The following is a 13,841-nucleotide window of genomic DNA, read 5'->3' on the forward strand; positions in this document are numbered from 1 at the left end:
AATCCGTGAATATCTGGCTCTGACCCACCCCCGCTTCCCTCCCGACTTCCCAGACTTACCTGGTGGTCTAGCAGGCTTTCGGGGCAGGAGCGATCTTCCTATGCTCCTGCCCCGTGCAGATCGCTATTAGGAAATGGCTGCTGTGAGTTCCTGTAGTCTCTCGAGACTACGACGGGAACTCCCTACAGCTATTTCCTAATGGCGATCTGCACGGGGCAGGAGCGTAGGAAGATCGCTCCTGCCCCGAAAGCCCGCTAGACCACCAGGTAAGGCCAGGATGCCGGGGGGAAGACTTAAGGATGTTTTTTTTTTCTTTTTTCCCCCTCCCCAAAAAATCGCGAATATGTGAAATCGTGATTACTGAAACCGCGAATGGGGAGGGGGAAGTGTAAATAAAGTAGTGAGGCTATAATTTCTGTTTCTTTCTGGAGGCATAAATAAACTGGGAATTAAGGAAAATTACTCCCTCAGAGCTGGATGAACTAAAAATGGTCGTTAAGACCGTGCAGGTTGTTGCAGGCCAATGTTTTGGCTGATTTCAAAACGGCAGTTGATGTTCAAACGGCTTACTAGTTTTGCAGAGGTCTGCTATAATCGCATCCGATTGATCATTTAGAAAGCAACTCTCACACATGCGCAGAACTGGCAGGGGAAGCCCGAATAGCTGAGCAGCAGGGAAAGCCCCAAAGTAGCCTCCTGCCACTCAGTTGTTTAGGGCTTTTTTCCTTTACGGCACAGATGTTGTGTGCGTTACAATACCTGTCCCAATTAAAAAGAAAAAAACACATGCTGACTTCCTCCCATCAATGACAGTTGACCCCCCCCCCCCGAAAAAAATTGCAACAGGAGGGATGCCCATTGCTTTCTGCCGCTGGGTGGCCCACTGCAGAGCCAACTCCCGATGCCATGAACACCCCCTCTCCCCCCATGCTGCGACCTACCCCACTCCCCATCCCCGAACTTTGAAAAAAAATTGGCAAGAGGGATGCCCATTCCCTTCTGCTTCTGGGTCCCGTCCCCCTCACTGAACTGACCCCCACCATGCCAGGACCCCCTCATCTTCCACACTCCCCGTACTTAGAAAAAAAAAAATCAGCAGGAGGAATGCCCAGTCCCTCCTGTCTCAGACCCCCGTCCCTCCCCATCTTCTCATATCTCTTATCTGGAGACAGCAGTAGGGATGCCCAGTCCCTCCTGTCCACAGGCCCATTTCTTCAAAATGGCAGGCCTTCCCCTTCATGGTACATCTTGGAATGCACAGGGAGGGGCCTAAGGCTCAGGGGGTGTCTGAGCCAATCAAGGCCTTAGGTAGAACCAACATTTCAGCCATTATGATGTGGCTTTCTTCAGGGTATGCTATAAGATCTGCAGTTTGTTTATTTTATATAAGTTATTGGGGTGTCTTGCCATCTCTATTGCCTTCCCAATAACTTCAATGGAGATAATGGGCTCTCCATAAACAAAGCATGGCAACCGTTCATACAAAATAAATTTATCACACAAGGACTGGGGCCATGGACAAATGCCTTCTCCATCCACCAAATTTTCTGACAGAATTTTAAAATGTGACCAACAGACTTTCCCACCACAATTCAAATTCATGACTAAAGGACTTTCCTGCCTCAATCTCCCCAAACCCTAGCCAATCAGGTTAGAGAACCCACTATATATAAAGACAAACTGCAGACTTCACAGCATACCCTGAAGAAAGCCACAGCAGGATGGCTGAAATGTTGGTTCTACCTACCCAGACATGGTGAAACCTGAACAGCTGCAACAATTATAATGCCAGCTGTGGAAGCTTATGGGAACATACACATATATACTTTGAAAGGCTTCCCAACCCAGGCACAGAACCTGCGTCTGCATGCAGTGGCACATATGTAAAAATAGCACTTTTTCTAGAATCACTGCTTATATGTTGATTTACTTGTACAAACAGTGCATAAGACTCCAAAGTTATCTCCTTAGTATATTTTCTCCACCCATTTCCAGTTTTTAGACTTAGGAGAGTAAATGCTTCTTCAGACCCAATATAGATCATGCATATTGCATTGAAAGAAACAGGTCATTACACTTTCAGAATGGAGCCTAATCTAAAGCCTTGTTTTTAGGTGGTTTATCTGGATGTTTGCTGTTTTAAACATAGGATGTGATTATACTAATTCAAAGAACTCAGCAAATAATTTCCTACCTGTAACTTTTCTAAGCCAAAAATTGAGTTTCCCCTGGTCAAACACAGACTGTACATTCTGCAGGATTTGAGACATTACAGCTCTGTAATTTATCCTTTGCAGCACAATCTTATCAACAACACACTTTAAATAATTAATACCCCTGGAACTATTTCTTCCTGAAACACCATCTTTAATGTCCTCTTCCTTGATTTCAAAAGCATTTCTTGCACACTGAATTTTTTCATTCCTAGTATTATAGAGACACCAAGTGCAAAGACTAATATGCAAGCAAAAACTCCCTAATGTATTTGTCTTGAAATAGTAATATCCCTATGTATCATCACATTTTCCTCACCCAGACACCTTGCTGGAGTAGGTGAGGGGTTGAGGAGTTTTGACCCAGAAACTTCCTTCTGCTTTTTTGAGTGTCCGGCTCAAATGTGGATGAGCAAACTGGCTGGGGCATTTGGCCTTTATCTGCCATCATATTTCTATGTAATTTCCCTCTAGCAACGTGGCCCTATAAATATTTATTTGTGAGAACCTAGTCATTTTTTCATCCGTTTCAATCCTCTCCCCTCTAGCCCAGCCAATGCAGCGAAAGCCCTTGACCAGAGTTTCCTTTAAAACCCTGAATGTACACAACTTGGGCCATATTCTATAAATGGCGCCGTAAGCTAGGCGCTGGTAGACACCTTGATTGTGCCTACCAGAGCCTAACTTAATTGCTTTAACTGGCGCAGTAACTGACCGCATCATTTAAAACCAAATAAAAACTTGTTCAAAAAAGTAGGCATCAAAATTGCGCCTAAGGTCAAAGTAGATGCTGCTAGACCCAATTCTTCCAAAAACTTAGGTGCCGATAATGTGGACCTTTAAAATCCTGCCCTACATTACCAGCACCTAAGTTTTTTTCTTTGGCACCGGTAGCCACAATTCTATTAACAGTGCCTTTGCATGACTGATATGTAGCAGCGCCACTTCTTCTAGGCACCAGCCAATTTAGGCACCGTTAACAGAATCCGGAACCTTGTGTTTGTCTGCTAGTTAGTGTCACTGGCCAATGACCGAGATGTCTGCATCCCCGATCTCCATCAACCTTATCTAATAATCACTTTCTTAAAGACACTTAGACCCACTAAGTGAAAAAATACTTTGATGAGAAAGCTTTACACTTACTACTATAGGCTTTATTTACTTCCAGATTAGATTACGAATGAATCGGTATATAAACTAAACAACAGGGCTGCCCAAGGCCGGTCTTCGAGATCTACTAGCAGGCCAGGTTTTCTGGATATCCACAATGAATATGCATGAGAGAGATTTGCCTGCACTGCCTACTTGGTATGCAAATCTCTCTCATGCATGTTCATTGTGGATATCCAGAAAACCTGGCCTGCCAGTAGATCTCGAGGACCGGACTTGGGCAGCCCTGAACTAAAGGATTGGATTGGATAACTAGGCCTGCCCTGCTCCTTATCAAATGACTACAAACAATGCAGAAATCAGGTTTTTGGGGAATGCCTAGTTATATAACCACTTGAAACCACTATATATACCATATTTTTCGCTCCATAAGATGCACTTTTTCCACCCCCAAAAAAGGGGTGGAAATAAGGGTGCATCTTAAGGAGTAAATATTTTTTTAAAAACCCAAACCCGTACCTTTTTTACCTATCCCGGCAGTCCAGCGTGCTTTCCACGCTCATGTCTTGGTTCCCCTGCTCTCTTCTGGAAGCGGCATAGCGATGCACAAGGCAGGAGCGTGCTTTTTTGGGTGCTTGCTTGGTCCCGAGCTGCACTCCGAATGGCTGTCAGTTCTCGTCCCACGAAAATTGGCAGGCATATGAATGAATGAATGATATCTTGGAGTGAGAGATTTAGAGGACTGTCCTAATTTTTATGGCATTCTTTTCGTGCTTTGAATAATTTGTAAATTTGTGAACTGCCCTGATCGGGTAAGGCTGGGCTGTATATCAAGTTTTTTAAATAAATATTTAAGATTTCACGACTCACTTTTTAAATCTGAGTTCAAGGTGAGTGACAAATTCTATTATAGTAAGCATTTTTCCATCCCTATAGGTCTAACAATCTAAAGGTTAGATTTACTAACCTGCATTAATATACTGACACATTAATTTGCATTCAATGCAAATTATTATAAACTAGTATTTAAGCCCGTTACATTAACGGGTGCTAGAATATATGGCTGGCTGTCTTTCTTTATTTATGTCTCTCTCCCTGCTCCTGTCTCTTTCTTCCTTTCTTTCTGTCTCTCTCCCTCCTGCAATTTTTCTCTCTCTCTCCCTGGCACCCTTTGTCTGTCTGTCTGTCTTTCTTTCTGTCTCTCTTTGGTCCCCTGTCTGTCTTTCTTTCTGTCTGTCTCTCTCCCTAGCCTCCTTTGTCTGTCTGTATTTCTTTCTGTGTTTCCCCCCCGCCCACCCCACTTTCCTTTGCAGAAGCAGCAGCGGTATTTCCCTTCCCCTCCAGATCCCTGTGAAGTAGTAGCAGCATTTCCCCCCCACCCACCCCCCATTCCCTTCTCTTCCCCCACCACCACTTTCCTTTGCATAAGCAGCAGCGGTATTTCCCTTCCCCTCCAGGTCCCTGCTGAGTAGTAGAAGCATTTTCCCCCACCCCCCATTCCCTTCTCTTACCGTGAGCTGCCCTGCTCCGTTCGGCCCCTCCCCCTTCCCTTCCCGCGTGCTGGCCTGCTGCTGCTGAAGGTTTTTTTCGGCGACTCCTCCTGTTAAAATTCTAATCCTGTTAAAACTCCCCCCCCCCTTCCCGCACCCGCTCCTGTTCAAAGCGGCCTGCTGAGGTTCGCGGCTGGCTGTAACGAACCTCGCAGGCCGCTCTCCAACTCGGTAGCATGTTCCCTCTGACGCAATCGCGTCAGAGGGAACGTGCTACCATGTGGAGAGCGGCCTGAGAGGTTCGCTACAGCCGGCCGCGAACCTCAGCAGGCCGCTTTGAACATGAGCGGTAGCGGCTGTTGCGGGAGGATTGGGGGGGGAGTCATTGGTCCTACAGGCCGCTGTGAACAGGAGCGGCGGCAGGACCATGAGGCGGGAGTGAGCTGTTCGGCTTCCCCTATCTGGGGAAACTGCCGTGCCGAGGAGAGCCGGGAGTGAGTTTTTCGACTTCCCCTATTTGGGGAAACCGCCGTGCCGAACTCAGCTGCACGTCGGGAGTGAGTTGTTCGACTTCCCCTATCTGGGGAAACCGCCGTGCCGAACTCAGCTGCACGTGGGGCCGTAGTAAGCGCGGGGCATGCTGCAGTCTTGGCGGCCACGGACATACGGATCATGGAAGCACGCTGATAAGACTGCGCATGCGCCGCCTACGGTTTTATTATATAGATATGCCACCCTCACAATAATAGGGCCTGCGTCTATCAATGCAGTGTTAATGCAGATTTGTAAACCTAGCCTTAAGTCTGTATCTGGGGCAATGGAGGATGACATGAATTTGTCCAAGGTCACAAGGAACATCATTAGGGGAAAATAGAATTTAAATCCCAGCTTCTCTGGTTCTTAACCCTTTGCTCTCAGCACTAGACTACTCCTCCACACCTTTGTAATATTTTTTTTTGAACAGTATGACCTTTCAACCTTTCCTCCCAAACATCCACCAATGTAATCTAATACAGACCAAGAACTGGGAGCTAGGTTTCAAAAGAACACATATAATGAACCAAAAAGAGTTCAAATCCAGTGGAAACAAGTAGCTATTTAAAATGTAAATCTATTCTGAAGCATACTACTGATAACCATCCCCTTTCCCAGACCAGCTGAAAAAACACTAACATAAGGGCACTAATCAAAGTATTTTGACATGAAGACACTGTAGAAACTTTCTCACTCCTACAACTTTCAACAGATTTCCTGGAGGTCTCTGAGAGTACTTTAGTGAGCAACACACTATTACAACTCCAAGTTCTACTATAAAGATATTATACCAGGACATTTCGTAAAATGATACAATCAAAGCAGGACCAGCCAAACTAAACATGTTCATCACTTCCATTCATGTTGGCTCAAAAAAGAAACACAACCACTTGTGTCCAATTTAGTTTAAGTTCTTCCTTACCTTGTGGTTATATGGTCTGTATGAATGAAACAGCTGGGACAGTTCCTTTGTTCTTTGCTTTTTCTAAAGGGTAAGAAGAAATATGCAATTAATGAATGCAGACAAAAGGACAGAAGCAGAGGTACAAAAAAATACGGTGCTGACAGTCTAAAAATTTATTAAGAATATCGGTGGAGGAATATTTGAATCATAACAGATTAAAATTAAGCAATTTCTGATATTACTGATGCTCAATTTCAATCCAAGAAGCTATTCTTTACAATCTGTAAATACAGGCAACATTTCAGGAGTCCAAATCATCTCTTCTCTGAAAATGCACACGTTGATAAAGATATCTTTTACAGATGGTTACAGTCTGTCCAGGCATGTAATATGCGACGTGATCTTTCAACTGTGTATAGAGATTAACGATATCCTGTCTGGATATCTAGGTGCAGCAGGGCAATCAATCTTTTCATTGACCCTTTTAAAAGATCAGGAAGGCCATGACTGGTAAGATTACTGGAAAAAAATCTGTAAATATTGTTAGAGTAATGTAACTTTTAGGTATTCTCTGGTCTTCTCTTCCATTAGATCAGAGGGGTTGGCATAACAGACCAAACGCAGTCCGCCTCATCTTAGTATGTGGTCCACTTGAAATTTTTAGACTTTTTTTTTTTTTAACTTTATTAGCTAGCACATATGGTTTTGAAACATTAGAGAGCTATTTCACAATTTCAGAAAAGATTCACAGTCTCATGAGTATAAAGTATGCTGTAACAGGCTAAAATATTCATGTGGCCCACAACTATAAGGATTTCTGTTCAAGGCTGTGGTGTAGCAATGGAGGGCCCTCCCCACTCCAACACACTTTGGGCTTGGGCTCCCTTCAAACTTGTAGCACCAGATTTATGGGTTGTGGGGATGCTCAAGCCCCTTCCAGCTGAGCAGCAGGAAGTTGGAGGAGTGCTCCAGCCACCTAAGCTGGCACTTCTGCACATGTTCAGTTCATATTTCAATCTTTTCTCAGCATCTTATTTCCTTCTTTCACCCATTCCACGATGCCCCCACTACTTTCCTCTTACAGTTCAGTATCTCCACATCTCTCTCCCCTTCCAGTTTAGCATCTCTACCTCTCTGTTCATTTCCCTTTGAGCTATCCAACATCTTCACCTCTCTCACTTCTCCAATTACAGTTCATCATTTTCACATCTCTCTTCCTTCTAGTCCAGCATTTCTCTCTTTTTGCTTCCAGTTCAACATTTCTACCTCTCTCTCTTCTCTCCCCTCCCCCTTCTAGTCCAGCACCTTCATCTGATTAATTCAGCATCTCTGCCTCTTTCTCCCACAGTGGCTCCTTTATCTAGTCAAGTCATGGCAGCAAAAAGCACACTGCTAAGAGAAACATTAAGGGCCTTGTGGAAGCTTTCAGCATCTTTGCTCAATAGCTCATTCTAAACAACAAATGACTTGCTCCCCAAAGCAGTGCATTATGTTCATAACATTCACAGGAAGCTCAAAGTTAGGAAGAATTGTGCTCAGAGACATGGAGGCAAAAAAGGAGGAATATCCCCCCCAAAAACTCTCCATTCAATCATTGTATGATGTTTCAAAGCAGTGGCAATTCTTAATTATATTCGTTCTTGTGGTAAACAAAAAATAAGAAATACACTTATCTTATTTATTATTGTTTGAATTCTTTCTATGAAAAAATCATTCTTCCTTAAAATTCTTTCTACGTAAAATCGAAAAATGATTTTTCTATAGAAAGAATTCCAACAGTATTCTGAGACACTGACACCCACCGTTTACTTAACTAAGACTGAGAACTTTATTTTTGGCTCTCTGAAGAAGGACCGAAACGTGGCACATCGGAGCCAAATAAAATAAGTATCTTATATTTTGTTTACCACAAGAACGAATATAATTAAGAATTGTCACTGCTTTGGAAGATCATGCAATGATTGAGTGGAGAGGTGTTTTTTTTTTTGGGGGGGGGGAATATTCCTCCTTTTTTGCCTCCATATCTCTGAGCACAATTCTTCCTAACTTTGAGTTTCCTCTGAATGTTATGAACTAGAGAATGACACGGTGACAAAATTCATCACCGTTCCCGTCCCCACGGATAACCGCGGGAAACCATCTTCATGTCATTCTTTAAGGAGAGAGGGAAGAATCAGAGTGTGAATGGCTACAACCACTGACCCACAAGCTTTGCTTTGAAGAATGCTGGTGTAGAAGGATTGAGGTTGAAATAGACACTAGAAAATGACATGGGATTATTTCCTGCGGTTATCCGCGAGGATGGGAACGGTGATGAATTTTCTCACCATGTCATTCTCTATTATGAACATAGTGCACAGCTTTGGGGAGTAAGTCATTTGCTGTTTTGTATTGATTAAGTTTCAACTTCCCATATTAAGAAAAAAATATTTCCTCCTGTTTTGTTTTTTTACTTAGACAGCAATAGCTCATTCTGGCATCTTCAACCCTGTACCCTAGCCCCCCTGCACAATTCCTACTGTTGTAAGGGTGGGACATGGCAGAGACTTGCCGAGTGCAGGTGCTGGAAATCTCCAAAGTGTGCTTTAAAGTTTCTCTTAGCACTGTCCTTCATGCTGCCACTGCATAGCTAAAAAAGGAGCCATTGGAGGAAGACGGCATGACACTACGAGGGGGAGTCATATATCTAGTAATGGAAGATTCAATTTTATAATTCAGTATAAATGAGGTTCTTTTATAAATTCAATCACTAGTACATATGCCCTCATTTATTTATGTATACAAGACGTTTTAAGAAAGATCTTTTAATATACCTCAATATTTCTTCTTCATTTTAACGGACGTTCATCTTGTCCATTTTTTCTTTCATTTATCTAATTTGGGATGAGACTTCAGCGGCTACTTCTGTACAGAATAAATCTGTTATGGTACAGAATTTCCAGCGTAACTAGCCTCCTCATTGGTCTTATCCCCTACTCTTTCTTCTAGATAAACCTTTTATACATTTTAAATATTAGCTATTGAATATTTTTTGTGAAATACATTAGTGAATAACTTAGCTTTAATTGCTTGAATGGGACTCCGACATGGAACCACGTTTCGTTAGGCTGTTTCAAGGAGATGCTCCAGTAAATCAGACCTGCTGTCAGTCTTAAATCTTTTACAACATGTCTGAGTCCCGTTCAAGCAATTAAAGCTAAGTTATTCACTAATGTTATTTCACAAAAAATATTCAATAGCTAATATTTAAAATGTATAAAAGGTTTACCTAGAAGAAAGAGTTGGGGATAAGACCAATGAGGAGGCTAATTACGCTGGAAATTCTGTACTATAACAGATTTATTCTGTACAAAAGTAGCCGCTGAAGTCTCATCCCAAAATAGATAAATGAAAAGAAAAAAATGGACAAGATGAACGTCCGTTAAAATGAAGAAGAAATATTGAGATATATTAAAAGATCTTTCTTAAAACATTCTGTATACATAAATAAATGAGGGCATATGTACTATGAGGGAGAGGCCACATCAAAGGAAAGTGAGCTGGGAACAGCTCAAAATGCATGAGAGGAGGGTCCTTCAGCTTGAGGTTGTAGAATGGGGTCAAATGTGTATGTCACGTGTATAAAGCGTGTGACTTTATATGTATGAGATTGGTGAATGGAATACTGACTTGTGGCACTGATGGGTTAACAGCAGCAAAAGCAATACCTTTAGGGCAGAACCCCACCTGCAGTAATCTTAAAAAGTAACTGTTAGGGGAATTTCCTCATTAGTAGGGAGCTTCCACCTTGCCTTATGCTTCAGGTTACTTTTCTTCTTCAAACAAAAACAGAACAGAAGGAAGCTGCCAAAAACCATTTATCCTTGCTAAGAACGTTGGGTTTTTTTTTAATGGAAACTGCCATCTGAATAGAATTCTCAGGTAAATCTCAGGTAACAGTGCATGCGGTCTAAAGCTGCATAGCTACGTCAAACTGAATTTTATTTTAATTTAGCTTCCTGGAACAGTTCTTGGATGGGGAAAATGCCATAAGCTTTCATTCCTAATCATCAAGGCTTTTTTTTTTTTTTTATCCCCTTATGTTTCTATTACTGTAGCTGGTCTTTATCTGCCATCATCTACTATGTTACTATGAATGCCTACGGCTCACATGTTTAAAGGCCAATGTAGAAAAGAGCAGTAAAATGCAATGTTATTGTGAGTTAAAACACGATACCAGCCCATGTCAATAGAATGCAACCGAGTTTGAAGTAAACAGTATGTGTCATTTAATATGATAACTTGGCCATTTACCACAGAAAACAAAACTACACATTTCTGGTTAGGGCTGTACCAAATATTCATATTCAATTCCACCCCAAATAGTGCCCCGAATACATTATTTGTATTCAGTCAAACAGTGATTTAAATTCAAATATGAATAAACCAGGGCTCTACTGTGCTAAATCCTACTGAAATAAACACTTGATCTCTGATTTCATGTTGCTTCTTTTGGACTCCTTTTACAAAGCCATGGAAGAGGTTTCTACTGTGGGCCGACGAGGTAAATGCTTTGACTTTCATAGGAATTCCATAAGCATCGGAGCACGTACCTCGCTGGCCCGTGGTATAAACCTCTATCGTGACTTTGTAAAAACCAGCATTTATTATTCCTATTCAGTATTTGTATTTAATATTTTGTATTCATATTTGGACAAAAAGTAAAATATTTGGTTTGATACAGCTCTAATTTCTGTGTATGGAGACACACATTTTAACAAAGAGCCTGAGCTTAATTTTATAACTGGATGACTAGGTTGGAAGGCCATGTATGCACCTAATTTGAGGCTATTCCTAGCTGCTTGTGTGTCTTGATAAAGCAGTAGCTGAAATCATGACTACAATGCAGCTATATATATTTCCTCAAGAGCTAGTTTAAATCTATGTGATTGAAAGACACCTGCAGATGTGTATTTATAACCTACATACATACTTCATGATGCTGCTTGCACACTGCCCAAGCTCCTTCTCCTCCTATACATATGTCACATAAAATTTGTGCTGTCTTGTCAGGGCACATTCCTTTGCACTGTTTATAAGAGACCTTTCACATGTGTACAACTGCCCTTAGGCACAAAAAAATATTTTATAAAATCCCCTTACCTATGACTATAGAAACACAACTAAGGAACTGATTCATAAAGCCACACAACTCATCCCGGTAATCATTTGCTAACTATTAGCATGAAATAATGAACTTATTGTACATTAAGCAAATGCATATTTATAACCTATATGCATACTTCATGATGCTGCCGGCACTCTCCGCAAGCTGCTCCTCCTCCTTCTATATAAAGGTACCTATTCTATAAAGGAAAGGCCAGGGGCAGCGTAATGCCTCTCTGGTTGGCAGGGCAAAGCTCCACCCCAAACTCTAATCCAAACTCTCACCACTGATCGATATTGTGATCACAATCTTTTCCTTCTCTACCCCTCAAAAGTCCAGCATCTTCTTCTTTCACTGCCTCCTCAACTGTTCACAACCTTTCCATTTTCCCTCTCTACTGCCCACAACAATCCAGCCTCTCTCTTCCACCTCCCCCAATAATCCAGAGCCTCTCTGAATCTATAAGGTTGGTGCTATCTGTCACAGGGCCCTTTTTAGCCAATAGATGTATTTTTACATAGAACTTATGTAGATGTTTACAATTGCAAAACATATGATATAATAGCAGTACACAAAACATTTTTCCAGTTGAACAGTGCTCATTATTGGCCAATTCAGCACATTTGCATTGCCTATTTTAGTACATCAGCCTCTTCAATACTGCAGTCTAAAATATAGGAGACAATGCAAGATTAATTCTGCAGGAACCAGAAATGAACATCTGATTCTTTGATGTCAATACCTAAAAGAAACTTGTGGACCTTTGTAGTCTTTATGCACAACTTTCAACAGTAGAGAGGCACTTTAAATTAACTTAAGAAAATACAACAACAACTGACAGCTCTTCAGCATGGAGGAACTTTCACCTGTAAACTTACTTGTGTAACTCTGGGGGTTGCGAGCATGTTAGGATTTAATTTGCTTTCCATTGTCTTGTTTTTGCTTTTTCTTATGATTCTGGGGCTTTGGATCTGTCGGGGGGGAGGGGGGGGGGAGGGTACTTTATTGTTGTGAAATTTATGAGGGACTGCACATTTCCCAATCAGTGTTCCGTAGACAGTTTTGCTGATGTTCTTGATACTTGGGGCATGTCCTCTGTATAGGTCTATTAAGCTTTTGTTTTACTTCTGTTGACATTTGTTGAGCATATTTTTCAATAAAAGCTTTTCAATAAAAGCTTTCAAAAAAAAAGAAAATACAACAAAAGATTAGGTTCTTACCTTTACTAATCTTCTTTCTTGTAAATCCACACTTTTTTTCCAGGACCAGTGGGTTATTTCCATCTACCCACCAGGACTTTATAGGAAGCCTCAAATTTCAGATACTTAAACCCTTCCCCCTCATACCTCATCACTGGTTCTGTAAACATCAGTCAGTAGCAAAGCAGCTAGGAACATCTGTAGAGGATAATAACAAGAAAGAGAGGAATGGGGACACTCCCCGACAAGTAAGTGTATTCTGCTCACAATTAGAAATGCAAAACAGCAACAAGTATACATATTGAATCAAGATATGAAACATTAGTAACCTAAACAAAATAGCCACCAGGAAGACTACCTTGACTGTAAGATTCATAAAGGACTCCTGCTCCAAAGGCTCATATAGCAGACAAGCCAAACAGCGGAGAACCAGAGTAAGATTCCAGATGAGATAGGGTAGGCACAATGGAGGCCTAAGTCGAAGAGCGCCCTGCAGGAAACAAGCTACAACTGCATGAACTGTTAATGAGCCATGCTAAGAAGGCCCAAACATGAAAGACAAACAATCTGAACCTGGAACGAAGCTACGGCTAGGTCCTTCATCAGACCATCCAGCAGAAACTCCAGGACACAAGGAATCAATGTAACAGATGGGTCTACCTGACTCAGGGTGCACTAGGCAAGGCAACAACTTCAAGCTTTCGCATAGGTCACCTCTGTGGACTTCCATTTGCTGTGAAACAATGTGTCAACCACCGCCAAAGAATAGCCCCAGCTAATCAAGGCCACGTGCTCAAGAGCCTTACCGTAAGAACAAAGCGGTCCAGATCCTGCATCACAATCGGACCCTGTGTGAGAAGGCAAGAATGACAAGATAGCTTGAGCCCCTGATCCTTCTGGAGCTGAACCAAATCGGCATACCACGGCTGCCTTGGCCAATCGGGTGCAACCAGAAATACTGAACCCTCGTGGGCCACTATCCATCTCAATAGATGCCTCATCATAGGCCATGGAGGGAAGACATAGAGGGGACATTCCCGTGGCCAGGGCTGAGCCAGAGCATCTGGGCCTTCGAAGCCAGCCTCTCAATGATGACTGAAGAATTGATTGGCTTTCTTGTGGGCCATAGTTGCCATTAGGTAGAACATGGAGCACCCCCACTGAGCTACTATGCAATCGAACGCTCTTTGAGACAGAGACCACTCTGGAGTCCAGTGTCAGACGACAGAGAAAATCTGTTTGAAT

General features: G+C 42.2%; 1 protein-coding gene across 5 annotated transcripts in view; it reads right to left on the reverse strand.

Annotated features, from left to right (window-relative positions):
• CDKAL1 (CDK5 regulatory subunit associated protein 1 like 1) overlaps window positions 1-13,841 on the reverse strand; it is a 1,479,984-nt gene that overhangs the window by 297,014 nt on the left and 1,169,129 nt on the right. For all 5 annotated transcript variants that reach the window (XM_033934562.1, XM_033934560.1, XM_033934561.1 and 2 more), the window contains exon 12: window positions 6,270-6,332. In XM_033934562.1, the coding sequence (XP_033790453.1) occupies window positions 6,270-6,332 (63 nt within the window). The remainder of the gene's footprint in view (window positions 1-6,269; window positions 6,333-13,841) is intronic.

The sequence above is a fragment of the Geotrypetes seraphini genome, chromosome 2 (assembly GCF_902459505.1).
Source record: "Geotrypetes seraphini chromosome 2, aGeoSer1.1, whole genome shotgun sequence".
NCBI classification, from domain to species: Eukaryota; Metazoa; Chordata; class Amphibia; order Gymnophiona; family Dermophiidae; genus Geotrypetes; species Geotrypetes seraphini.